At 42.9% G+C, this 27,499-nt stretch overlaps 5 protein-coding genes and 1 non-coding gene across 10 annotated transcripts; 4 read left to right on the top strand and 2 right to left on the bottom strand.

Annotated features, from left to right (window-relative positions):
• Positions 1–142: 142 nt before the first annotated feature.
• Positions 143–9,602, top strand: LOC105019819 (SLAIN motif-containing protein 1). 3 transcript variants are annotated; one of them, XM_010886268.4, is made up of 10 exons: positions 144–719; positions 1,467–1,603; positions 4,698–4,829; positions 5,436–5,531; positions 6,058–6,207; positions 6,588–6,962; positions 7,292–7,303; positions 7,759–7,920; positions 8,112–8,409; positions 8,502–9,602. In XM_010886268.4, the coding sequence occupies exons 1-10, from the start codon at positions 301–303 to the stop codon at positions 8,575–8,577; spliced, it is 1,857 nt and encodes a 618-aa protein (XP_010884570.2). In that variant the 5' UTR covers positions 144–300; the 3' UTR covers positions 8,578–9,602. The 3 variants fall into 3 exon arrangements, with proteins under 3 accessions (XP_019898099.2, XP_010884570.2, XP_010884571.2); XM_020042540.2 differs by lacking the exon at positions 5,436–5,531 and having other exon boundaries at positions 143–719; XM_010886269.4 differs by lacking the exon at positions 7,292–7,303 and having other exon boundaries at positions 145–719.
• Positions 9,603–9,696: 94 nt separating this feature from the next.
• Positions 9,697–14,429, top strand: wbp4 (WW domain binding protein 4). The gene is made up of 10 exons (XM_010886267.4): positions 9,697–10,735; positions 10,884–10,956; positions 11,217–11,279; positions 11,756–11,882; positions 12,031–12,228; positions 12,360–12,430; positions 12,590–12,665; positions 12,834–13,003; positions 13,149–13,339; positions 13,524–14,429. Coding segments are annotated over exons 1-10 (1,194 nt in total). The 5' UTR covers positions 9,697–10,733; the 3' UTR covers positions 13,747–14,429.
• Positions 10,059–10,130, bottom strand: trnae-uuc. Its single transcript has one exon. It is a non-coding gene; the product is annotated as a tRNA-Glu (tRNA).
• A 56-nt stretch (positions 14,430–14,485) lies between the features above and the next one.
• On the bottom strand, positions 14,486–26,119 carry mtrf1 (mitochondrial translational release factor 1). 3 transcript variants are annotated; one of them, XM_034289930.1, is made up of 9 exons: positions 26,034–26,119; positions 16,530–16,621; positions 16,368–16,449; positions 16,152–16,259; positions 15,880–16,049; positions 15,675–15,792; positions 15,380–15,516; positions 15,200–15,298; positions 14,486–15,105 (listed from the first exon to the last, which is right to left on the bottom strand). In XM_034289930.1, the coding sequence occupies exons 2-9, from the start codon at positions 16,593–16,595 to the stop codon at positions 14,971–14,973; spliced, it is 915 nt and encodes a 304-aa protein (XP_034145821.1). In that variant the 5' UTR covers positions 16,596–16,621; positions 26,034–26,119; the 3' UTR covers positions 14,486–14,970. The 3 variants fall into 3 exon arrangements, with proteins under 3 accessions (XP_034145821.1, XP_010884566.1, XP_034145820.1); XM_010886264.3 differs by lacking the exon at positions 26,034–26,119 and adding an exon at positions 16,846–17,501; XM_034289929.1 differs by lacking the exons at positions 14,486–15,105; positions 15,200–15,298; positions 26,034–26,119 and adding an exon at positions 16,846–17,512 and having other exon boundaries at positions 15,431–15,516; positions 15,636–15,792.
• LOC105019817 (tumor necrosis factor ligand superfamily member 11-like) lies at positions 17,860–21,058 on the top strand. The gene is made up of 3 exons (XM_010886265.3): positions 17,860–17,950; positions 18,304–18,487; positions 20,309–21,058. Exons 2-3 carry the CDS (start codon positions 18,338–18,340, stop codon positions 20,924–20,926), a joined length of 768 nt encoding a protein of 255 aa, XP_010884567.2. The 5' UTR covers positions 17,860–17,950; positions 18,304–18,337; the 3' UTR covers positions 20,927–21,058.
• On the top strand, positions 25,247–26,799 carry LOC105019855 (coiled-coil domain-containing protein 122). The gene is made up of 5 exons (XM_010886352.3): positions 25,247–25,323; positions 25,549–25,676; positions 25,806–26,204; positions 26,339–26,455; positions 26,529–26,799. Exons 1-5 carry the CDS (start codon positions 25,287–25,289, stop codon positions 26,673–26,675), a joined length of 828 nt encoding a protein of 275 aa, XP_010884654.2. The 5' UTR covers positions 25,247–25,286; the 3' UTR covers positions 26,676–26,799.
• The last annotated feature ends 700 nt before the right edge of the window (positions 26,800–27,499 follow it).

The raw sequence follows: 27,499 nt of genomic DNA, 5'->3' as shown, positions 1-27,499 counted from the left end.
TTCGGTATTTTGTTTAAACCAATACAATTAAATAAACATTTCATGGGAATATACGCGCACCTGTCTTAAAATCAATCAAACTTTCCCGCGGTGTGTATTCAATTCGATGGGGGTGGAGACAATTTGTAGCACGCCACCATCCCTCATTGGGTGGCATGGGCGCCATCTGAATGCTCTGCTACTGATTTACTCTCGGGCAAGCGGTATACAACCGATACCTAAATCAAATCCTGTGGGCTAAGAGTGCAGCTTAAACAGTCCACCATTTAATTTAAAATATATCGAGTTCGTTCTCATCCAATGGATGCAGCGGTGTTGAACCCGCAGCTAATGACGGATGTTAACGGCAACAGCAATGCAGTGAACGCCGAATTGGAGGTGAAAAAGCTCCAAGAACTGGTTCGGAAATTAGAACGGCAAAATGAAGAATTGAGGACGCGGGCGAACGGCTGCACTGGCAGCCCCCACATTCTACCTCCATCACCGGCCTACATAGCCGGGAGCTACTGCATACCTAGTCCGTTACCGACACTCCTGTGCCAGTCTTCGTTGGGGTCATTTTCCTCTTTGGACGAACCGTTCGAATATTTCCATCCGCATTCTGCTGCTGTTGATGCTACTCTAGAGGCGGAGGCTAATTACACGGAACCAACGGTTCTAGACGAGGTCAACATTCTGGACGTAGATTCTCTATTTAAAGAGGGATCTGAAGATACTTGGTAAGCATTTCCCGATGTCTCATTGTTTCTAATGCGTAGCCTAATGTTGTTGTTAGGTGTCAGATCAACCCACTGATTTCTTTAAAACCTGAAATTTGTGTTTGATTAGGTAGTATCTATTTTTGTAGGATTGCTGACTTATTGTTAGAAGTAGGCCTATTGAACATAATTATGCACCTGCCAATCAGACCCACATTGTGGTGGGATACTATACGACAACAAAGACACACCTTCGACGTGATTTGGACACTTGTTACAATGCCATTAGATTTGTCTCTTGCAAATACAAAACGTCGATTTGTTGCGTCCAATATCTTCAAGTATTATGATTGAGCAGGCAGCCAGTCTCTGTGACAATGCATCTGTTGAAATAAAAGCTACTGCAACAGTCTTACGAATATTGACTTGGGCGGGACACAAGTTCTTTTGTTTTACTGGTACAATGTATGCATAACAATAATCCTTGAAATGAAAACCAATGTACTGTAGATTTGCCTCATTCTTTATTTGATAACGTATTTCTTTATTTGATAAAGTATTGGACTAAAACATTTGCCTGCTCTACACTGCTCCCTTTTCTTCCCCTTCCCGAGCCACAGTTTGCACTTGTTGGCTACAAACAATATGACGCTATTCTCATGTGCTAATTAGTTTCGTCTTGATGCAGGATTCACTATTCAAAATACCCCTTAACATAAATGGATTTGCGATAAAATCCTCTCCCCCTTGTCCGTGTCCTCCCTACAGGCTCTACGTGTCAGCCAAGGCCCGGCTCAGGGGAGAGAGCCCTGTTACACCCCTCCAGTGGGCTCGACATGTCCTGGACAGCCCCAGAGCAGAGTTGGAGGCTGCCAGACGCTCACTGTGCCTCAGACTGGACCAAGGTATGTTGAGCAGGTGGCCTGTGTGTGAACTCAGTCATTCAGCCATTTAAAAACAACTGTTAGGAGACTACTGCTGTGGATAGGACTGAGTATTCACCGCTGATGTGGCCAAGAGAATTGGGGCATGCAAGCTAATTGGGCCCATTGCTTTTGTTCGCGGTATAGAATCAATTTGACATTAATAAATGCAGTGCTGGTTGGAAGCTATTCAGTCATTAGTTCAAATGTTGAGTCCTCTACTTGTTACTTGGAGCCGAATTTCCCATAGGTGAGTTGGGAACTCCCCTATTTCCCATAGGTGAGTTCCCATAGGTGACTGATTCAAATACTGCTCGGTTCTGACCTCCACACTCTTAGTTATGAATACAGTGAGTGTATTCACTTGGTGATCCACAGCAACTACTTAAGGTTGATACAGAGAGGTGATTGGGCCAGTGGGAATAAACAGGTGGCTGTGAAGCGGAAGAATGGGTGGCCGACCTGGGGAATGTTTCCTTGACACCATGGCTAATTGCATCCAGGGCTAATGAGTTGTTCTGTGGCGTAAGCGGGAAAAAGTGAGGCCCTCATTTAAGACGCTGTCGTGTAAACAGGTCTGGACGAAGAGGAGGAGGACTGTGGAAGTGTGAACGGGTCTCATGGTTTTAACTGACGGTTGTAATGCATAAGTACACGCTTAAGCTCATAATGAGAGGTGAAAGTGGCTGTCGTGTTGCATGCATGGAGTGTCCGTGCAGGCCTGTTTGTGGGTCAGCTAATTATGTTGCTACTATTCATATATTAGAAAACAATTAACGTCTTGAGTTTTATTTTTATTTTTTTTCTCATCCATGCATATTAGCCTATCGTTGCATCAGAAGCTTCAGTTGCATCAGTCAACCGGTTTGTTACAGTCCTGCATGTTGCATTAGGGACCTCCACTCCATGCTAACCGCAATTGCAGGAAAACCCTCCCGCTGGTTTTACACTCGGCCTGCTATCTGCCTGTTGTTATGTTAAGAAGGCCTCTGCAACCGGAGGGGTAACCATGGTTACCGTGTTTACATGAAAGGCGTCTGGCCTCAACGCTAAATGGCTTGTATTCTCTGACTAGGCACGGTATGAGCATGTAATGTACATTTATAGCATGACCCAACAGCATACACAACCGTTCAAAAGTTTGGGGTCGCTTGGAAATGTCCCTTGTTTTTGAAAGAAAAGCCATTATAGATTAAAATAACATTAAATTGTTAAATGCAGGAAATAGTGTAAGCATTTTTAATGTTGGAAACGGCAGATTTTTTTTAATGGCATTCCTCCGTAGGCATACAGAGGCTCATTATCAGCAACCATCAGTCCTGTGTTTGCTAAACCAAGTTCATTTTAAAATGCTAATTGATCATTAGAAAACCCTTTTGCAATTGTTAGCTGAAACAGCTGCAAACTTTAGTGCTGATTAAAGAAGCAATAAATCTTGCTTTCTTTAGTCTAATTGAGTATCTGGAGCGTCAGAAATTATGGGTTTGATTGCAGGCTCAAAATGGACAAACGAAGAACTTCTGGAACTAGTCAGTCTTTTCTTGTTCTGAGCAATGAAGGCTGTTCCATGTGAGAAATTGCCAAGAAACTGGAGGGCTTGCACAACGCTTTGTACTACTCCGTTCACAGAACAGCTCAGACTGGCTCTAACCAGAATGGCAAGAGGAGTGGGAGGCCCCGGTGAGCAAGAGGACATTAGTGTCTAGTTTGAGAAACCTGTGCAGGTCCTCAACTGGCAGCTTCATTAATTGGTACCTGCAAAACGCCAGTCTCAACGTCAGTAAAGAGGCGACTTCGGGATGGTGGCCTACTAGGTTGAGTCGCAAAGAAAAAGCCATATCTCATCTGGCCTGTAAAAAAGACTAAGATGGGCGAAAGAATGGACACAGGTCGATTGGAAAAGAGTTATGGACAGATTAATCTATGTTTGTGGTGTTCGAATCACAAAGGAGGACATTTGTCAGGCGCAGACCAAATGTAAGATGCTGGAGGAGTGCATGATGCCCTCTGTCAAGCATGGTGGAGGCAATGTGAGGATCTGGGGGTGCTTTGGTGTTGAAGTGGGAGATTTGTACAGGGTAAAAGGGATCTTGAAGACGGAAGGCTATCTCTTCATTTTGCAATACCATACCCTGTGGGTGGCGCTTGATTGGAGCCTACAACAAGACAATGACCCAACGCACCGCTCCAAACTATCCCAGAACTATTTAGGGAAGAAGCAGCCAGCTGGTATTCTGTCTAGAATGGCGTGGCCAGCACAGTCACCAGATCTCAACCCTATTGAGCTGTTGTAAGTGCCCATCAAGGCAATCCGACTTGTGGGAGGTGCTTCAGGAAGCCTGGGGTGAAATCTTTGACATTCTAGCTGTCAAATTGTTACTGGTCTGCCAGGCTGCAATAGCTACAAATGGAAGATTCTTTGACGGAAGCTAAGTTCGAAGGACAGTTGTTTCAGTTTAAACTAATGTCCAACCTTGTTAATGAGGCTATTTTCTACTCAAACTACTTTAATTTGTTTTCATTGAAAGCAAGGACATTTAAGTGACCCCAAACCTTTGAGCTGTAGTGTATGGGATATATTTGCAGTACTCCACTGAGCAGCACAATGATTTGCCTCCTCACCTCCAACATTTCTTACTGATTCTCCTCTCGCTGTACTTTGATCCTCCATGTCACATGTAACTAGATTGCTTGGTGTGTGTTCATTCCCGTAGCTCTCCATGAATGTGTTTTGCAGTATGTTGTGTGGGTTGGCGCTGGCGTGGGTGTATGTCCACTGCTCCGTCCCTGGTTCAGACCTGTACTGAATGGGCTGGATTAAACTTGGGTGTGTGTGTGTGTTGAATGCTGCTTTGTCTCCTGGGTTTTGGACAGCAGATGTGTTCCCTGGCTGCTGCTGAATGGTGGTTTTGTGACTGTCACAGCGACGTGACGCGCTGGGTTTCAAGTAAACAACCGCCTCACTGCTGGGCCTTGTCAGGGACCCGGAAAGCTGGGGGGGTGGTGGGGGGGTGGAGGGGGGGTGTTTGTGTCAGCATAACTTTGCCTTTTTCCCCAACCTCTCTTCTGCTGGCAGTCCACAGGTGGCCCGGGGTGTTGTCCAGACCCTCATCCCCTGCCCTCACCCTGAGACGTGTAGCTGGAGTGTCCCCCCTCAGTACCTCGTCCCCCAGGTCCTGCTCCAACCCTCAGCTGGCTGACCAACCTGGTAAAACCCACAGATGACACTGGCTAAACTACCACATGTTAACCTGTTAGATGTTTCTGTAGCCTCTTGGCCTGGGGGACCTGTAGGAAGGGGTCGATCCCTTCCCTTATTCCCAAGGAAAAAATAAGCAGCGCTCCGGTGCAGCAATATCCCAGAAACCTTTCTGGTCACCGGATGCACTTCTCCAGTTCTGAAAGCTTTGCCAGTTGTTTCATTAGTTTTAGCAAAGGCATCCCATATCACCTTACAGTGCGCTCTGGGTGAAAAGGTCTCTGGTGCCCTGAGAATTTTGTAGCCCCCCCCCCCCCCCCCCAAGGCTGTAGGTTTATTTGGTGTGGGGAACAGTGTCTTGGATATGGAAGTCAGAATGCTGGTAGGGGGGGGGCTGCTGCCTTCAGTGTCTGGGCACCCATACAATGCCTACAGGTTTCTTAGTCTAGAGGCTAGTTTCTCCTGGCTTTGCGTCAGGTCACCAGGCTGGCAGAAATATCTAGTTCTTTGACATGGTGAATATCCTGTGCATTTTCACTTTTCCAACATGGCATTTCCCATTGGGACAACTCTCCATGACTCTCTCCTTCTCTCTCCCCCCTCCCTGCCTGTCAGCATCATCCTCCTCACCCCTCCACCTGTCCCTGACTCCTGTTGAGAAGGTCGAGAGAATTCCCACATTCCTCCCGGCCAATCACTCAGCCAATCGCAGTAAGCCTCGCTCGCTGCCCTCGTTGTCTTGGTGTCTGTCACCGTGACAATAATGAAGGGGCCGCATCTCAATAGTCGACAGGGAACAGCTTCCATTACTTCCCTCCTCCGTTCCTGCTGATGAATGGATGGGGGAAAAGCGCAGAGTTCTCATTTGGCCGACACTTAACTAGAGCAACTTGCAAACTTAATTGATTGCATGTATTTAGTACTTAGACTGCGATGAGTGGAAGCCATTATAGACTATTGAGATGCCCCCAAGATCATTTGTCAAGGCAAGAGGAGTGTTCTATTGTGCGTTCGGGTCTTGTTGTTTCAAGTTTGTGATCACCATGTGATGTAATTCAGTGGAGCGCCACGTCCCACAGCTTGTGGGAGCTAGACGGCAGCCAGTTTTGGTGTTTGCTGCCTGTCTGTTTTTCTGCACTAAAAAAGCTTTTTGTCCTGTTCTGGCATTCTGTTCATTATGTTGTGCGGTCTCAGAGTGAAACTGGATCTAATCTCTGTCCTGTGTTGTGTCCTGAAGACCGCAGCCTCCGACGCTCTCTTCTCAGCCCCCAGTCTTCTGTGGACAGTGAGCTCACTGCCTCAGAGCTGGAGGATGACTCCATTACCCAGGGATACAAGCTGCAGGACCTTGTTGATGTCCAAGTCATGGCTCGTCTGCAGGAAGAGAGTGAGTTCCACTTCTTTATAAAAATGGTGGTGTCCTGTAGTAGTGGTGAGTTTTATGGTATTGTAATTATTACATCTGTTTAACAGGTGACAAGACTAGGAATTACATTTTGGTTTTTGGAGGTTACACACCATATTGCAAAGGACAATGTTACAATGGAACAAGTCTTTAGCAAAATTAACAGGTTAAAATGGCATTTGAAAGGGGATAAGGGTGGAATGTCTCATTTTCCTCTGTGCTTTTCTCCCTTCTAACACTAACATGAGACTAGACCTGAGACTTCATCCTGGCTTCATTAACCTTAACCTCAGACGGTGATGACAGATCGTGTGTGTGTGCGTGTGTCTGTGTGCGCTTGTCCGTATTTCCCCTTCCTCCAGGCCTCCGTCAGGACTATGCCGCCACCCCCACCTCTGTCAACCGACGCAGCGCCAGCTTCTCCTTCCTCTCCCTCCAGCGCGGCGGCGAGGCCGACCTTGAGGAAGAAGAGGAGGAGGAGGAGTATGGGCAGCTGCCTCCTCCCCAACCTCGTCTGACTCGCGTGGGAGCTACCCTGCAGCGAGGCCTCTCTCATTCCCACACCTTCTCTAGCATGCGGGACTGGAGGAGGAGCACCGTGAGCCTGGCTAGCCCTTCTAGCCCTCAGTACCTCTCTGGAGGGTTGTCTTACCAGCCCCCGGCACCACCCCTGGCCCAGGCCAGCCCCACCCTCAGCACCTACACGCCCGACCAGCAGGCCTTCAGGCCTGGATCAGGTAAAGAAGAGCAAGCCTGGCCCTTACCAGGCCCTGTAGTTTGAGGTAATTGGGTGAAATTGTTTGACCTTGAAAGCATTATTTGTGGCCAATTCAGGGACTGCCAGACTAATGGTCATGAACAGTAGTTCGGCACTTGTTAGGTTTCCTTTGAATGCAACCCTTGCCTTTGGCCTAATTGTGTGCAACTCACACGTTCTTATGTGGGAGGAATGCTGCACAAGACTTCCCTCTAATGATGTCTGTCTGTGTGTTTATGTATGTTTGTATTTACATATGTTTGTATGTATGTTCCCTATGTAATTTCGGGGATCACATTTGGAATCCAGATGAATATGACAGTAAGTGTTTAGTCTTGGTGGTATGTTTGTACACAGAAACAGAACATCATTACTAGGGCTAGAAACAGAGCACTGTCATGACACTACTTGGTCCTCTAAATAAAAAATGATCTAGAGTTTTGTTTAACTGGTCATTTTCAAGGTACTGTAAATGAAGGAGATTTGAGGACACCTGCTCATTAATCGCTAGCCTCGTCTGACTGTTTTGGCTGACTACCACGGATACAGTAATTAACAATAAGCCTCTTGTAGCACTGACTGTTCCCTAAGCTCTTGGAGGCTGTTCTGTTTCCGTTGTGGGGGCTGAACAAGAGGGACAGAATAGAAAGTGAGACGATTTCAGGAGCCATGTTTGTCTTTGGCGGCTTAAGACTTCTGTTCTTAAGAGTAGAGCCTTAGGAAAAACTATGCAGATTCTGTGGCCTTTAATTTTTTTTATTTTATTTATTTTTTAGATAAGTTGCGGAGGAGCATGCCCAACTTATTCAGGGCTCCCAGCATGCCTAGCGTGCCCAGTCCACTGAGCCCTGCTAGTCAAATCAGTTCCACATCCACTCTTCGGAACAGTCTGAGCTTTGACTCCTCCAATGGGCTGGCCAGCAGGCTACAGTCCTCAAGTGAGATATCGTCTCTTTTTACATTTAAACTTTTAGCTCTGACTACTGACTTTATACACAAACATTACTTGTTTGAAGAATTCATAATTTTGAAAATTCCTATTCTAGCCAATATTTATTATACAATGGGGGGGCGGTGTATTGGGAAGACATTAATATTATATGAATCCATTAATTTATTTCCCCACTAGTCCCCTCCCCAGGCCAGCTACAGAACCGAGTCCAGAGTGTGGGGAACTTCCAGTCTTTGTCAAGGCAACCCCTCAAAGCCACAGCCTACGTCAGTCCTACTATGAAAGGACCGGTTACCATGCCGACCTCTAACAGTCTGCAGTCCCTAAACGGTGTCAGTGGAATCCCCCACCCCAGTAAATCTGCCGGGGGAGTCGGGGGCACCCCCACCCCCCCTCGGAGCAGCTTGCCTCGCCCCGCCTCCTTCATCGGAACCAGTTCCACCCCGCGCAGCAAGATAGCCCAGCCCACCCGCAGGTAGGCTGAAAAGTGTGACTGGGGATCTCCGTCTGGGTTCATGTTTTAATTTTTTTTAATTTTTATAATTTTGGATTAATTATTTTCCACAGTTTGTTGACCCCTCCAAAGAGCTTGTCCACCCTGAGTGCCCTACGAGATGGGAGCTGGAAAGATGGCTGCTATTAAGAGGTGGATGATGGATGGATGAAAGGGGAGGATGATGGCTAGGAGATTCTGTTAGTGGAGAGACCCTGCTGGTTGGGGTTACTCGCTGCCACACAGTCTTCTTGGGGGAACTGGGAGGGTATGTCCACAAACTATAGGAAATGACCTCAAGTGTAGATTACCCTCATGATTGGGTATGTGAGGTGTGCTCAGCGCGCAAAGTAAACATGCATTCCCCATCTGTCCAATCTAGTCTGTGCCAAGGGGACTTCCCCATTGCTATTATTATGCACTAACAAGGTTTAACCACAGGCTCTATAGTTACTTAATGTACTAAGGAGAGCGTTGCCACTTTATGCTAACTGAGACAGACTTTTTAACTTTGGAACTCTGATAAATAAGAAGGGGTGTTTTATTACCAGAGCTCACCAAAGATGCTGCTAAAATGCTCAAAATCACTCTCTGTTTTGGCAGAGTATTTGGTCTAATTTTGAATGTTATGGTATATTCAAATATTTATATGTAGTCTTTATCTTCTGGTTAGTGTACAGACTAAAGGTTACTTTGCGTGCATTTTTGGGATGCTCATCGTATTGATGCAATATTCTTGAATTTTTAATGTGAAGCATATTAACCAAATTAAAGCGTATGTCTGCATCGGTTTACAAAATGTCTCACTGGGACAAAAATTACTTCAAGTTGTTTTGGATGATTTTTAAACTTCAGATTCACTGATATAAGAAATATTTGTAATTGTTGCAATGATTGTAAAGTATCTAAGTTGAAATTTAAAATGTTTCTGTTCTTTTTGTGAAATTGCACTTTCATGGTTTAATAATGAATGGTTTTAATAATTGTTATATGAAGAGCACATGGGTTGAAGGATCACTTTTTGAACATCACTTATGTAGCACTCTTGTTCTGTTACACTGTTCGTCTGTTTGAAACTTCTTCCTTTCTTCATTAATTATCACTAAAACATTTTCTTACTGTATTTCATTGAATTAGTGTATTTGTTTTAAATTAAATAAAAGATTTTAAATGATTACTTTTTATGTGAAGACCGTATGCTGTCATGTGGATTTTCTACTTGTCCCTGAGAGATTACATATGGACGTTTTAAGGGTGTGTTGTTGTAATAGACACTCATTCCATTATTGCTAACTCTATTTTTGGGAAGACTTCTTAAACTTATGTTATGGAGAACATATTAAATGTATGTGTTTAGACCATGAGCCTGCCAGCCCTATTGATAAATTCTGTTAGACGAGGCAATTCCACCTGGCCTGCGGTAGGTATTCAACATTTTTTATTGTCTCAAGCCCATTTACATCTGAATCTAGAGATTATTTAGGCATTATAATGCATGTTTAAATTCCTGTCCTTTTCTGGCCTGCCACAATTTATGAATTATATAAATATGGCTCTCCATTTAATTAAAATAAATCCTGTTAAAGTCCCCTTGACAAAGTTTGCACTTCCATACACTAACAAAATGTGAGTTCCCATACCGGGAGTCGAACCCGGGCCGCCTGGGTGAAAACCAGGAATCCTAACCGCTAGACCATATGGGAGATCTCTTATGACATGCTCACCAAAAAGCTATTTGATGATTCACATACGACGGAAGTAATTTCATCAGATATTGTACATATTTTAGTCAAGAGTAGCATTTGTACGTTTTATTATAGCAAATAAACGAGACTATTGTGACTGGTTTATTTATTTTTTTTACAGCTCAAATTAGTAATTTGTGAAAATCTCGATTTCAAACCCAGAAGCACAACCTCTTAATACTTCCGGATATGCTTGCAATGCAGATTCGATTTTATTTATTTTTTTATTTAAAGGCAAGAGCTATATTCAAATGAATGTCATACGTAGCTGAAACTCTCATAATTACAACCACGCAGTTTTTACATTACAAGTAGAAACATCTATTCATTTGGATGCGCTTTTAACAATCTGCACATGCGCAATCTGTGTTGTCCCAGCATGTCCAAGTGTTATCTTGATAGCCTACTATTTTTGGTTTGTACCTTAACAATTCCCGTACCTACGTCATCAGAAACGGACGCCGTATTGTTGGTTGTTGTTGGTCGTCCAGTGTGTAACATGTTCTGCTTTAGTCCGTAGTTTAACTTTCTCTTAACTATAAGATCGTATTAGAAGACACAATGTGAGTATTTATATCCATGTTACCTATTGTAATAAAGTTTTTACTAAGCAAATTGAGTTTTTGTGACTACTGTTGCATATAATTAACATAATGTATTAGCTGGCTAGTTTAAACACGTTTTTGAAGTTATCTTTTATTACTACGCCAGGTCTGAATATTGGAAGTCCCAGCCGAAGAAATTCTGTCAGTACTGCAAGTGTTGGATAGCCGACAACAAGCCTGTGAGTGTTTAGTAAATTGCATCGACATTTTTACCATCGGAATGTGAAAGTTACTATATTTATCATGTGATTATCATGCTTGGTATTATGTCTCTTATTAAAACTTTGTCATGTTTTTCATGTTAAATGAATGCCCACTTGTTCTTGATGATTCGTGCTGATGTGTGTCAAAGAGAATAGTAGTCTCTTTGACCCAAATCAGCACGACAAATCAAGTTAATTTGAACTTGTATTAAACACTGTTTAAAAAAATCATGCAGAGTGTTGAGTTCCACGAAAGAGGGAAGAATCACAAAGAAAATGTTGCTGCTAAAATTGCTGAGGTAAGTTGTTACTGTGTTTTGTTGTCAGCTGTGAACCATAGAAAGACAGACTTGTGACACTGTCAGGGTGGAAGATAAATCTACTGCATACATGTCGCATAAATGCAATACAAATGTGTCAAACACCAAAGACTGTTTTCTAGGCTGTATGTATTAAGGGCTCCGTTTTTTTTCATGTGATCTATCAGGATTAAATGCATATAAAAAGAATAAATAGAACAGAAGTCCTCATTCCAATACATTATTTTCCAGTTCTATTAATTCCATGTATTTATTCCTATCCCATAACACATGCCACAGGGTTATCAACAGGGGTCACTGTTGTGAGAAAAAGTATTGATGTGTTGTAAACAACTTGGCGTGCGTAGCCCTCCTGGCATGTGTAGTGGCAAATTTAGTGAAGATAAGGTCCAGAAAGCTCATCCCAGGCTGTCTTTGCATTGGTGACTGATATTCTGGGCCCCTCCTCTGTACAGATGCAAAAGAAGAGCATTGACAAGGCAAAGAAAGAGGATCGTCAGTCTAAAGAGTTTGCTGCCATGGAGGCGGCTGCACTGAAGGCCTATGAAGAGGATATGAAGAGGTTGGGGATAGAACCATCAGGTGAATTTTTATTTAATTACTAACAGAATAACTGGCAAGTCTTTATTTGTACCTTTTTAATACACTTCAGTGAGTGATTGTAAATACCTATTATTAAGATTGTTGTCCCTGCTCAAATGGCAAATATATTAATGAGATTGTGTGTTAGGTTCCCCATCTCAAATCCAACCTCAAACTCCAAGCCCAGTTCCGTCAAAGTCTCCGTCGGAATCTCCGTCTCACTCTCGAAATCAAGAAAAGAAACGAAAGCCTGGAAAGGGAAAGCTGCCCAGAGACGAATCCAAAAACTGGGTGGAGGGAAAGACAGACGAAGGACTCACATACTACTACAACATTAGAACAGGAGGTAGGATGAAGACTACAACATTTCAGCACACTAGATATCAAACAGGTGGTGGGTTAAAATTCACTCTCTGTGACTTCAGACCTATTTGGAGTGTACACTTCTCCTGAAGCCGTGCTTCCATGTCTTTTCAGAATCTCAGTGGGACAAACCAAATGGGTTCCAGGAAAAGAGCATGCCATCTCTACAGCCTGCTCAGATGGAGGTACACACAGGATTATTTTCTCCCAATATCTATCTTTTCACCTGGGAGTCTTCTGAATGTCATTACTACCCTTTTGATATGTTTGGAGCCAGTACAGTGAACTGAAGCACAGTCTTCAACTCCTGGTTTGAACACACTTTTTTTTTTTGTTTTCTGTAGATCTCATTAGGTAGTGCCTGGATGGAAGCCCTCAGTCCAGATGGATATACCTACTACTACAACACAGAGACTGGAGGTCAGGTCTGCGTCTTGTATGTTGAGGGACATGTTATACATGTTAGTGTCATTTAGCACACGCTGCCTGCCTCCCTGCTACTAACAGCACAGGTTTAAGGGACAGTGGGTTAGTTTAATCGATCAGGATTAGAATGATGATGTTTTGGTTGTTTCCAATCTCTCCCAGATTCTAGTTGGGAAAGACCTGCAGATTTCCCCGCTGAGGGCGGGTCTGGTTCTAAGCCCAGTGGAGAGACGGTGGGCCCCCCAGGGGTAGATGACCCATGTGCCCCCAAGCCAGAACTTCCATCAGGGGATGACAGCTCCAACAGTGCCAAAGAAGCCCAGGAGGTGGAGGTAATGTTATCAAGATTCAGTTCAGAGTGAGACTGAGTCCTTAGAAAAAACTGAGCCTTACGTGGAAGGCCTCTCATCAATAGAGCTTTGTTTTGGCTATATGCCGACAGTAACAGTCGTTTCAATAATCCTTTTCTCGCTTCAGGAAAAAACGACTCCCCCTTCGGAAAAGGAGGGAGAGGACAAAGCTGTTGATGACAACGGGGGGAAGGGAGACAAAATTGAGATAGAGGCCCCAGTAGCCGTGCCTGTGGAAGAGAAGCCTTCCGCGAAGAAGCCGAGGAGGACCACCCCTTATGGAGCCTGGGAGCAGATCCAGGAAGTGGAAGACCCTTAGTAAGTGTCTCTGAATACTCTGTCATGTGGTTTTAACTGGACTGGAGAGAGAGCCTTGTTTGATGCAAATCATTTTGCTACGGTGTAAGCCTTGAACTGGACCCAGATGCTAGTCTGATTAAGAGAACGTATTGGTGTGTGCCTTTCTGAATAGTCTAGTAACTCACCTGTCCCCCCCCCCCAGTGAGAAAGTGGACCTGCAGCTTCCCCAGGTGGAAATTACAGAAAGCACCCCGAACCCCACAGAGATGCCCCCTGAGCCCAAACCCAAGTTTAGAGAGCGTACCATCACCTCACTAGGGGACAACAGGGAACCTGAGTCAGGGGAGATGTCAACGTTCAGGAAGAGGAAGGCAGAGAACGGGAAATCATCCAGAAGTCTGAGGCAAAGGGGAAAAGAGGACTAGAACCTTACATGGACTTGTGTTCTTTCAAACCCAAATGTGTCTAGAGACTTGGGGTCTTTCAAATACCATGTTGTTATTTTATGAGGGACAATTCAATCAACGCCCTGAAAACCCAGCTCAGGCTCATGTGGGCGCTACTGAGAACCTGATTGGATGTAGTTAGTTACTCACCTAGAGGCCATCATTTAAAAATTGGTCAGGTTGAATTTGACCTCTACAACCACCGAAATGTCAGCATATCAGCAGATTTGGACAAGCAGGCGTCTGAATTAAGCTCAATACCTGCTCCCTTGGCAGCCCTAATGTAAGCATTTTTGTTGTACCCTCTACAATTTTGTTTTCAATGCCTGAAGCCCCCTTGCTTTTTTAAATTTTTTGTTGAATAGCGTACAGCAGTGGCCGACATGGACAATATCATTTCCAGTGATGTTTCTTATTCGTCTGAGGTATTTTTGACTGGATAATTTATGGATATCTTGTAAAGTATCTCTGTGTTGTTTCTAGTGTGGTGATTGTTGTAATTTCTCACATCACCTCAAGGGAATGAACTGAACCACTATTTAGTATGGTGGAAGTATGAGGATAATGCAGCTTTTTCTACAGTATGATTGATCAAATATTGTTGAAATGCTTTACTTTTTCATGCACTGTCAAATAAATATTCTGCTGGTGTGGACATTTTCTCTAGACTTCTTTCTTTACTCCATCTACCATTAGTAATAAAGAGTCACTATTTTTATATCAACATTTATTTCACAGACTTCTGACAGCAACTCAAATACTTCACAGGGGTAGCAAAAGCCTTGAAGGTAAATTAACCATTAATTTGTGCCAATGCACACTCATTGCTATGCAGTTTAGAGATATTGATGGTGTGGTTGGCTGGCTAGCTGCCACAAACCCTGGGGGTTAGAGATTACAGAGTGTGTGGGGATGATATAAAGCTCTAACACACCCACTCGGAGCAAAGACTGTTTTCACTAATTTTGCATGTCTTCATTATAATGGTAGGACGACATTTTCTACAGCCATACTCTCTGATCCCCACTCACCATTCCTCTAAAAGTGTTCCAGGATCAATGTTCAAGTCTCAGCTTCCATATTGGCTCTGACAGCCCCAATGTGACTGACAGTTCTCCTGTCAGTGAGACAGAGCTGGGTCACATTAGCTAGTTTTTAAACCTAATACTTAGGATTTGCACTGGCAACTTGAGTTTCCCGGCTCTACTCCTGTGCCCTACCAGGCTCAGAGGAGCTCTGACCGCAGGTCTCCACCAGCTCCAGAAGCGCCTCCTTCTCCCCGTGTTCCACCAGCTCAGAGATAAGTTCATCCAGAGGCTCCCCGCCTCTCATGAACTCCTGCTCAGAGGAAAGCGATGCAACAGGGCACGTGAAGGCCAGTATCAGACATGATGTGAACACTACCATTACACGTGGGTCTCAATACACCCACCTTGATGTCTCTGGTCACATAGCCAGTCCGGTGGTCTGTCACACGGTCTTGGTTGAAGTTGTAGGTCCGAATCCTCTCCGACTGGGAGCGGGTGCCCACCTGGGGAAGGACAGGCGTGAATGTGACCGAGGTCTGAGGGGGGAAGGAGAGTTAGGACTGGACTGCGTTCCCAGGGATCACCTGCTGTTTGCGCGCCGTGTGTCTCTGCTCTGTCTCCCGACCCATCATGCTCTGGTGGAGTCTGGCCTTCAGGACGCGCAAGGCCGTGTCTCTATTCTGCAGCTGAGAGCGGGACGTCTGACATTCCGCCACTGTGCCTGGCGTCAACGCGCAGGGGTCAGTCATTTCACTTCAGTCAATACAAGGTTTACCGCAATTCCCCCAAATCAATAATGGAAAAGTACCATTGGTTTTTAATAAAGATTAAAAAACATACCAAGTTTCACTTTCCGGCTCCTCAACTGTTAGCTCTTACCAGTTGGCAGATGTACTATTCTGACAGCACTGTCAGTCGTGTTGACACTTTGCCCCCCTGCACCTCTCGACCTGAACGTGTCCACCCGCAGGTCCTTTGGGTCAATGTTTATGTCCAGCTACAAAACAAGGAAGAGAGACAAATTGTCCTGGCAACGTATTGGACCCCGACAGTGGTGGTGGTGGTGGTGCACACGGTGACAAACCTTGGTGGGTTCTGGCAGGACTATGACGGTCATGGTTCCCGTGTGAATGCGTTGCATCCTGGAGGACAGGCCCACCTCTGGGATCCTCTGAACCCTGTGCGTCCCTCCCTCGTGCTTCAGCCTGCGGTACGCACCCTCCCCCACTATCCTCACCGCTGCATGGTGCAAGCCTGTCAGTCAATAATAATCAGTGAGAATCGCAAGTAGACCCAAATCCATTTAAATGCCTGAAACACACAGTACAACAGACAGGCTCCTGAGAGATGCACAACCGTATTCAGCAGGCGTGTAGTTGAACACCTCAAAGTCCCAGCACTTGTAGGTTGCAAGGCCTTGGTACATGTCAAACATCTCTCTGGTGAACTGTTGGCAGATGTCACCTGGATCAAAACACGAGCACCAGAGACAGAACGAAACCCTTGAGTGTAACAGTCAGACGTTTCCACGGCCTATGCAGTTAAGCACACTAAACATGCTCACTGACTCACCACCGGTTGTCCGTCCAGCTACCACTTCCAAGAAGGCATTACTGATGTCATCTGGGTCACTTGGTACCAGTGTTTTGATCAACTGTGAAAATATACATTTCCAGATTGACAAAAGGCAAGTAATTTAAGACTTAAGACTTTTGTTATAACTTTTGTTCTTACATCTTTTCTCAGTGACTCGATTCTTTGGGCGATCTTTGCATGTTCCTCTTTGAGTAACTTGACCATTTCTCGGTCTTCTTCTTTGGAACCAACTGTTATCAGTACAAAGAGAATATCAAGATATGGATATATGGCTTAACATAATGTTTTCTAATGGCATCACAACAAACCTTTGACAACTAGCATATTGTTATTGAAGAAAGAGCGACACATTGTGGTTACTTGCGGCAGAACAGACTTTCAGACGCAAATGAAAACATGACAAAGAAAACTCATTAAGTTCGTCACTTAAAATACAACAAATGATTATCCTTACCCTGAAGCAGAGACTGGACCTCCTCAATGTCTTTTAATGCATGTTCTGCGCTCTGAAACGCATTAGCAACTGGTGAAAGTTCTACTTGTCTCTTGTTCAACCTTTTTCTTTCAGTGTCGCTGAGAAACCCATGTTGTAATGTCTTGGTGACAACCCTGTACTCGTCCACGAGTTGCCGAAGATATCTTTGTACAGACTCATTTCGATATAAATCTCCAAAATTGTTGTGACAGTAACGTATTGATGATAAGACAGAGCCTCTTGCTAGGTCTTTCCATCTTCTAATGTGAATGTGCTGTGCCGAGACGAGTGAAGCGCATGAGACGCACAGTTGAATACATTTCTGCATAAGCATCTTGCTTCAATAATGCAAAAGTGTAAGATTATTAGATAAGGTCCGCATAATTTGATCTAATATTTTTTTTGTAATGTCGTTAAACATAAGATAACCATGCTTCCCGGCAAGGTCAAAGAGTGATATTGAATTGTGGGATATGTAGTGTTAAATAGTGGTTTTAGCCACGTTTATTTTCTACAGCGCCCCTCTGGTGATGTAAATTGTTTGTATGGATCGGATCAACACCAAAGTTCTGAATCTGTACCTTTGTTAACAATATGTAGGATTTGCAAATAATGGACGACGCAGAGATGTACACAACAAATGTGTTTATCCCGCGAATAGGCCACTACAGTATACATACAAAAACAAAATGTACTAGTTACAAAATACTGGTTTCCATAAATATTTACATATTTTACTAATGAATGTCGCTTTTTCAAGTTTTGGTTGCTACAGACGTGACCCAATCGTTCGATTAGTTTTATGGTTAAAAACTAATGGTTTACAATATAGCCTAAAATTTGTAATAGAAGTAGAAATAAACGATGGGTTGCGTCTGCAACCATGAAACACGAAAAAACATAATTACTTTTAAAACATGTAAAACAAACATAATGTATACTAATAACCTCATGTGTTTTGTTCTTTTTCAGCATTTTCATCGATCATATTGTCCCACGTGAAATGTAGGATATGACTGTCAGTGGAATATACCAGCCGGCTGTATCGATTTTTAGACTTAAAAAGAACAAACATCAACAACAAGTAAGTAAGCATTTACTAGTAGCAATAATGTGTTTATACTCCGCTTGCGTTTATTGCTTTTGTGGCCTTTTGCGTCTTTAGGTGTACTGCATTTGTCCCGAAAACGTCAAACAGTCCGAAATGTGGATTTAATGCGTTATCAAACTAATTCAAGCCAATCAGCAAGTAGGCGATTCGACGATACTGCGGTATAATCTATAATCTGATTGGCCCTCAAAGTGGGGGTACTACTATCGGGGAAACACCTACTAAAACGTATATTGATAATTGGAGCAGCCAACGCTGAAATGCACATATTGGGGAATTAGCTTACCCTTGTGGTCTTATAACGGTCTGTTTTTTATGAAACACAGTGGACATTCAACCTTTGATAAGGATCTGTATGAAATGGAAAGCAGTTTGCCAAGGTTTCAGCAGCTCAGGAGAACAGAACCAACTTCAAACCGAACTCTTATTGGTACCCTCGTTGTCATGGGAATACTTCAAGTGGCATCAAGCGTTGCGGTTGTGCTTCACTTGACAGGCCATCTTCAACAGGTAAGCTGAGTAAGCGAATACAAATCCAAAATAGCGATCTAAACGTAATGTTTTGTATCAACGCAACAATGTGTTTTAAAGAATATGTTGCAAGTCAGTATCTCGTCCGTTTTGTATTTTCATTTGAACACACCCACTATGTTTTTAATTATTCAGTTAGGCTACATCTGCGATTTGTTCAATAACTCATTTTTCAAACAATAGTCAATGGCACTAGTTTTTATTTATCTTGCACTAGACTGGGCTTACTTTCTTTCTGTAGTGGTTGATACCTAAAAATGCCATAAATGCCATAACAAATATGTATACATTATTCAGTGCATTCGGGAAAGTGTTAAGATCCACATTTTGTTTCATTACTGCCCATTCTAAAATTGATTAAATAGATTTTTTTCCTCATTAATCTACACACAACACCCTGTAACAATAAAGCAAAAACAAGATTTTAGAAATGTTGGAAATGTATAAAAAAAACCAGCAATAATTTATTTACATAGGGATTCAGACTCCTTTACTCAGTACTTTGTTGAAGCACCTTTGGCAGCCATTACAGTCTCGAGAGGTGATGCTTGGCATTCAGGCCAAATAATTCAGTCTATTTCATCAGACCAGGGAATTTTATTTCTCATAGTGAGTCCTTCAGGTCCCTGATTGGTGTAGTGCTTCAGAGATTGTTGCCCTTCTGGATGGTTTTCCCATCTCCACACAGGAACTCTGGAGCTCTGTCAGAGTGACCGTCTGGTTCTTGGTCACCTCCCTGACCATGGCCATTCTCCCCCGATTGCTCAGTTTTGTGGGCCTGTCAGCTGTTCGAAGAGTGTTTGTGGTTCCAAACGTATCCCATTTAATACTGATGGAGGCCATGGTGTCTCTGTGCCTTGACACAATCTTGTCTCTGAGCTTTATGGACAATTCCTTCGACCTCATGGCATGGTTTTTCCTCTGACAAGCACTGTCGCCTCATTAGGTGGGAGCTAATACACCGATCAGCCATAACATTATGACCACCAACAGGTGAAGTCAATAACACTGATAATCTATATAAATATATACACCGATCAGCCATAACATTATGACCACCAACAGGTGAAGTCAATAACACTGATAATCTATATAAATATATACACCGATCAGCCATAACATAATGACTAACGAAAGGTGAAGTCAATAACACTGATAATCTCGTTATCATGGCACCTGTCAGTGGGTGGGATATATTAGGCTGCTAGTGAACATTCTGTCCTCAAAATGTATGTGTTAGAAGCACGAAAAAATGTCCAAGCTTAAGGATCTGAGCGACTTTTTCGAGAGTCAACAAACAATAATAAGACCGTAAATAATAACACTATTTCTAAAGTGGATATTGACTTTACCATTTCAACATGTTCTTTTTGGCACAGTCGATGCAACTCCGGCTATGGGCCAGAATGTTGAGGGCTTGCCAACCAGCATGGACAAGCTCACTTTCTTGTCTCATTACGTGACGAGCAGCTCTGGCTACAGACACTTAACCAACAATATTTTCACTTATGTTCTATTCACTTACATTTTCTTTCCTTGCCCAGCAAACTAAGACTCAATCTTAGTCACATTACCACCCATGCTTGTTGTTTTGCGTCTGTAAATCAGCCCTCTTTGCCGAATTTTTAACAGATGTTGTAATCCCTGGCACATGCAGGGTGCTATGACAACATTGGAGACGTACTGCCATGTGCACATTGCTGTGCTTATAATGTTAAGACAACGCTAATAGTTTGAAATTATGAAATTCTATTGCAAAACCATCACCTCTCTTACCACTGTCTCTGTGGGCAGCTACAGGTCACAGAGGCCAGACCAGGCAGAGTTGAGACTTCGGATGAGCTACAGACTAAGGAACCACAGAGGTGCACCAAAAAACACCGGGAGGTCACACCATCAGCCCACTTGTCCGTTCAGCCTCCGAGCGGACGTGTTCAGAGGGACATCCAGGCCACCATGATTCACTGGGATCATGCCCGAGGACACCTGTCCAAGATTGGGTACCACGACGGCAGAATCCTGGTCCAGGAGGGAGGCCTGTACTACATCTACGCCAAGACCTGCTTCAGGTACTCAGACCAGGTGGAGGAGTCGCTGTTGCAGTCTGAGTCTCCAAGGAGAGACGGGACCTCTACAGTGCCTGGTATTCACAGAGGAGATAGAGATGGGGCCCTGCTCATACAGTATGTGTTCCGTGAGCGGTACAGTCCCAGCAGTCCCCTCAGGCAAGCGGTGCTGATGAAGAGCGGCAGCACCAGGTACTGGCAGAGGGGCCACTACCACATGTGTTGCCAACAGCAGGGAGGGGCCTTCCCCCTGGGGCCTGGGGATGGTCTCTATGTCTCTGTGTCCAATTCCTGGCTGCTGGACCCAGAGGCTGAGGGAACCTACTTCGGGGCCTTCAGAATCAGCAGATGAGAAAGAGATCCAGGGCACTAACATAATAGATTGTTAACTGACTTCTCATTAATTACACTTCCAGGTCAAGGCTGTACATGACTTGGAATTCATGTCTTTTGCGGGACTGTTTGTGGTTGTTAGGTAGCTGGACTATCTACAGTACATATTTTTTCTTTTAGAATTTTTTTTATTGTGTTTATATCCTTAAAACCAAGCTGGATTTGCCTCAATTTAGTTCTCTGAAGTATTCAATGTTTACAGCATTTGGCTATGTTTTGTGATCAAGCCTCAGCGACTGTTCATTAAGTTTCATATTTATATAATTTTTTATGTCTTTCATATTACATTTTACTTATACATCTCTTCTATTGTGTTGATAGAACATTACAACAAAGTCATATACACTATTATGCATTAATATCATGGTATTAACACCATTATTACCATTTAATAAGAAAGCAGGTACACCATTGGTTTTCACTCAGACTGTATACCTCTGCATATCTCTGTAACCTTGACACTCTCAAGCAGGCAAGCACAGGGCGCCGCAAATTATATGGTTATTGTGGTTAGGAGTGAACAACTCCACTGAGATTAGTGTTGCGTGCGGGACTGCTGTGTCATGCACATTCAGAGGCCCCCTACGGTCCTTACTCATTCCATGATTTCATGCATATTGAGAGGCTCCCTGATCTACTTATTGCCTGATTTCACTGACTCCGCCTGACCTCCAGCCTGTCTAAAGTTTTTAATTTGGTACAAAATGAAATGAGATTCCCTTGTTGACCTCTAATTAAATGTTTATGGCTGTGTTTGCCGTATTCAAATGAAAATCAATTTGCAAAGGGAGACATCAATCCCTCCATTTTAGATTAAAACACAATTCAACACTCACTCCTGTGTTGTTTCTGTTCCACAATATTCAAACTGCCACTCAACTACACTAACCGAGTTCTACAATTGCACTGTTAGGAGATCATTAAAATAGCCCACTGAAATAAATACCGTTTTATTTGTTTTCAGAATAGCATAGTTGGCACCATTCTACAACCTTTCAGAAAATGGGCAACAATAGTACATGAATCAGCTCCTTATTTCAAAAAGGTCTCAATAGCAAAACTGCTGATGCAAGCACTCAAATGACTATACTTTAAATCCCATTTTCAAGCCTCGGTATTCAGCATTAGGCCCACCTCAAAACACAGGCAGCCTAATAACACTGGGTTTTATGAGATGAATAGCAGGGTTTTCGTGTACTGCAGTTCACCCAGACTTTGACCCCTGTTCAAGGCCTACTGTACCATTTATGGTATTCAGCCAACAACATTGTATGACATTCAAAATAAACCTCCATCCTTCCCCCTTTCATTGTCTCTCCTCCTATTTTCAGAAAGGATGGCGGGCAAAATAAGAATGGCAAATATATATTGTCCTGTTGTACAGATATCATAAGTTAATTTCAGCCAATTTGCTTTACAGAAAAATGACCCTGGAGGAACAGGATAGGTGAGGTAACATGTATTATAATTATTGCACCATTCTTGTAGGGGTCAATACATTCTTAGTTTGGTCAAATCAAGTATGACATTTTAAAATATAAATCACAAACTGTAGGCGCATGTTTCCACCTAGAATAGACCAAAAGTTTGCGTTCCCTGCTGTGCAGGCAACAACAGAAAGATCAAATTAAGATTTGGCATCCGAAGTGTAGTCCATTTGTTTTTATGCTATGGAAACAAGGGTTCTGGAATCTAGGGTAAAAAACAAAACACCTGGTCAAAAAAAGATTATTTTGCCCAAACTGTAATGCTGACAAAGCACAGGGTTAAAGAGACAATGTCAGGGATTAAGACAGGAAATAGTTGTGGTTGTATTGAGTCACAGAGGGAGAGGCGGAGAGAGGGAGCACCCTGTTGAGTCATGCATACAGCTCATCCTGCTGTGTCTATGGGACTGAGACAAAAAAAGGGCTCGATGTAATCAAACACAGAAAATGTTTGATTACAAAGCGTGACGCACAGTGGTCTAGACCGCTGCCTCCCATGCACATGTTTTGCTGCAGCGTGGGTTAAAATCACGCCCACTGCCCTTTCAGGGGAAAAAAAAATCGATATCTTTCCACATTGTCCCGGTGAAATAAATCATACGAATTCTGCTTCACCACAATGTTGTTTTTATAAGTGTCTGCGGGAAACTGGCAGACACCTGTTGTGTAACCTGGAAATGTCTGTCAATAAAGCCACATGACCATGAACAGCTAATTACAGAACTTAAGCATCTGGAGATATATTATATAAAACAAACAAATATTTCCCAATATACATAAGCATGCAACCACACCTTGGAAAACAGTTATCCCATTAAAACAATTGGCAATTTTTATGCTCCACAACTGTCAGATCACATCATTGTCATTAAAAGGTATATATTTAGGAATTATAAGCTAATGTCTGAGTGAAATACCGTTTTTTTTCATTTGAATGGACTAGAGAAGGAGGTAGAGAGAGAATGCCAACCGATTCGATGACTTGTCATCCAACCCCATAGCCCATTCATATGAAGAATACGGGAGATGGTTGTCACATGTAGCACACAGCCAGTACTTGCCAGAAATCCCTGCAGTTCCTTTAATGTTGCTGTAGGCCTCTTGGAAGCCTCCCTGACCAGTTTTCTTCTTGTCTTTTCATAAAGTTTGGAGGGACGTCCAGTTCTTGGTAATGTCTCTGTTGTGCCATATTTTCTCTACTTGATGATGACTGTCTTCACTGTGTTCCATGGTATATCTAAGGCTTTCGAAATTATTTTGTACCCTTCTCCTGACTGATATCTTTCAACAATGAATGCTTTGGAAGCTCTCTGCAAACCATGGCCTTTTGCTCTGAGATGCAACTAAGAAAATGGAAAATCCTACTAGAACAGCTGAAAGTTATTTGTGATTAATCAGAGTCACTTTAAATGATGGAAAGTGTGTAATGACTTCTATTTAACATGAGTTTGAATGTGATTGGTTAATTCTGAGCACAGCCACATCCCCAGTTATTAGAGGGTGTGCACACTTATGCAACCAGGTTATAGTAAGGTTTTTATTTTACACTTTTCCCCCTCGAAGATTTCCGTTTTTTCTTTCTGTTGAATTGTTCACATAATAGGTCACATTAAAAGTGGAAAAAGTTCTGACATGATTTATCTTTGTTTCATTCTTTTACATCACAAAAATCTAGCATTTTCACAGGGGTGTGTATACTTTTTATATCCACTGCATGTTTGTTAATCTATTTTACTTGCTATGGTATTATACATAGGGTGACAATTTTCCGTTTTCTGTCCAACTAGCTTACATAATATTGGATATCATTTCACACAGTTTCATCATGATAATGTGTGTAGCCTGCAGCAAAACGATTACAACCTAACCAGCGCATTACTGACTTGGTTAACTTTCATTGAGGTGACATCATAAAGGTTTTCTGTGATTGTATTGGCTAGGTCCTGGGCTCAGTAAGGGGAATTTCCAATGCCGTAGGCTAACTTAAAAGGTGTCTGTATTATGCTGATATTTTGTATCTTTTGTGATATATTACGTCTTCTCTGTTGTCTAGCTAAGGATGTTGTATGGTTCATATGTTTCTATCCTGAAAGTTGAAAGTTTGATAAATTGTGCATAATGACATTTAGATTTAACTGTGCAACACATTTATTTATGTATGTATTTATTACTGGGTGTGTATGTGGAATGTTCCACCACTATAAATTCTGTGAATAGCGTGTGTAAACTAATGCCCATATGCTCTCCATTAGAAATGCCTGTAGCAGCATTCCCACCAAATCCTGCTGCTGAGGATGATTCCCTGTCTACAGACCCTGTCTACAGACCCTGATGACTGGCCTTCAGTTCTGACTGGCTCACTTAATTGTACTTTCCCATAACACCTCAATATTCATTGTACATAGCTGCAGAAATTTGTGCCAAATAAATATATGTCTATACAGAATTGCAACCCCTTCATTGTAAAATAAATGAAATCATATTTTTCCTTTACGACCTTCACGATTCATTTAAATGGAATGTCTGTATACTGTAGGCCTGCTAAGGGCCAAGTTAACGTTTGTCTGGTACAAATGACAGGATCATAAATAACAGGAGCCACACCACCCAATAACATTATCTGGGTGTGTCGTGTCCAAACTGGTGGTTTTGTCATTGTTTAATTGTTTACATCAGTAGATGTTTGAGAGCTGAAGTCAATAGCATGAAATTATTATGGTGCAAATAAGCAGAATCAAGACGGGAAACTCACAGAGACTGAAGACGTTAAAACACGGTGAACTATCGCAACGCCAAAATCATCGTTTCGCGCGCATCAACAAGTCCGTCAAAATGGCTAAACTTGTTGGCCCGAAGGAGTCGGACGTTGGTGAGAAAACAAGCAAAGTTTATTTTACGTTTTAACCTACCATTTGCATGGGAATCATAGTTGAACAGCAGGGAAAGTGGTTCTGATGGTGGTCGAGCTTCCAAAGAGCTCTTCGAGGTTCCTAATAGCTGCCTACTAGTCTACAACATTGCTACGCTAGCTAGGTAGCTAGCAAATACACCTGTTGACTGTTGTATTTTTTCTTTGCCATGATAACCCCCGCAGATATTGATAAAGAAACGCAAGAAATATCCGAAATCTCGCTAACTCAAGCACTAGAAGATGTTTCTCAACAAGGATATGCGCAGTGTATGGCCCTCCAGCAGAAACAACAATTGTTGATATCTCTCCAGGTGAATGAGTCTCCCCCTATTAACATGAATACCAGTCAAATGTTCACACGGTATTAACTGCCCTGTTTGCTAATAACATGTTCATCAATCCTCTTATGAAATGTACATTTTTGTACTTTACACTTCCAGGCCACATTATCAGAAATGGATGAAAAAGTAGAGGAAACTGAAATGAAGTTGAAATCCACTGTGAGAGAGATTCTTATCCTGCAGGGTGAGATGGAGCACATTCAGCAACACACGCAAGACTTAGTGTCCCGATCCATCACTGTCTACAATGAGAATGCACAGCTCCAACGTCTGATTGTGGAAGAGGAAGACAACTACCACTGTGCTCTGGCTGGTTACAACACCTACCGTGACAAGATGGACGGTCACCGAACTGCCATTTCACAGGCGGAGAGTCAGACAAGGGCACATCGGCAGTTGGCAGAGAAGAGGGTTCTGTTCAGAGAGCTCACAGAGAAGAGAGAGCTGCTTAGGGCTGATCTGGATAACCCTGAGGGGATTGCTGTAAAGCAGGAACAGGTAAGAGCAGCTGATAGGCCCTGCAAGATGTTGCCAGATTACAGGCGTCTGAGATACAGGCGGAGAAAACTCTGCCACTTCAACTGTTCTACAGATTGTTGTGAATCAATAATCAAACTGTAATCTGTTGACAGAAAGAGATGGATGACATGAGGGGACAGATCTCAGCCAAGACCAAAATGGTGACTGAGAAAAGAGCACTCATCCTGAAGGAGTTTGAGAGTCACACACTGATCAAGAAGGATATCGAGGTACAAAAATCTACTAACCGTTTGAGGTCATGTACTGTACACACAAAAAGATAACCGGAATGGTGTTTCTCAGATCCAGAACAAACGGTACGAGGCCATTGTGAGGCGTCTCCACTGCCAGCTGAAGAAAGCCCAATCCAGCCACAGACAGCTGTCTGATGATATCTGCCACATGGAGAGAGAGATCCAGGGCCTCAGGAAATGTCTCGAGGAGCCATAAGTAAACATTCTGCCTCATTAAACTGTAGTTTTATTGTAGTATGTACTAATGTTATGACTTCTGCCTAACATGGAATCAATATGGTTTGCCTTTTCATAGAGGTTTTACTTTTATTTATTTTTTAGATTGTGTTCAGTTTTCAATTAAAGATGATTCAATATTTTTTTCTGATGCTCACTTTCCCTCTATTCTAAATAATTTGTTTCCATACATTTAGCCAGCAGAGGTCAGTGGTGTCAATCAAATAAAAACACCCATTACAGTTTTTCTGAATTGCGAAAACACTAAATCCCATTCTCTGAACCAAGTTCTCAGTGGCCTAAGTCCATTTGTCAAATCAGTCACTCTTTTGGCAAAACCTTAAACAAATCCAGGAAGGTAGACACCATTTGCAAATTGCATTCACTCTGTTTGCAAAACTGTTAACTCACTCAGTAAATCACATTTCACACTGTAATGCACTTGTCTTGCAAAATGGTAAACACGGGCGGCAAAAGTTAAACACAACTACAACACAGTTGTCATCGTTAACACACAGTGACTCAAAATAGTTCACACTTGTTTCTAATAATGTGATCAAAGCAATTGTACAGAATGTAACACAGTTTAGAGTGAACAGGTGGCACAGGTCTGAGGCAGAGAAGAGTACATGTAAGAGGTGGTGGATGAGGAGGAAGAGTACGTGTCAAAGGTGGTAGACGAAGAGGAAGAGCCAAGCAAAAGACATGATGCTGACGAATAATGAATATTCAGACATTCAATACTGTATTTCTTGCAATACTTACAGTATTCAATATATTCACTGAACTTGTGATTATTATACT

Source organism: Esox lucius, chromosome 22 (assembly GCF_011004845.1).
Source record: "Esox lucius isolate fEsoLuc1 chromosome 22, fEsoLuc1.pri, whole genome shotgun sequence".
NCBI classification, from domain to species: domain Eukaryota; kingdom Metazoa; phylum Chordata; class Actinopteri; order Esociformes; family Esocidae; genus Esox; species Esox lucius.
Note: the sequence above shows the minus strand (reverse complement) of the source record. Positions and strands in the feature narration are given on the sequence as shown.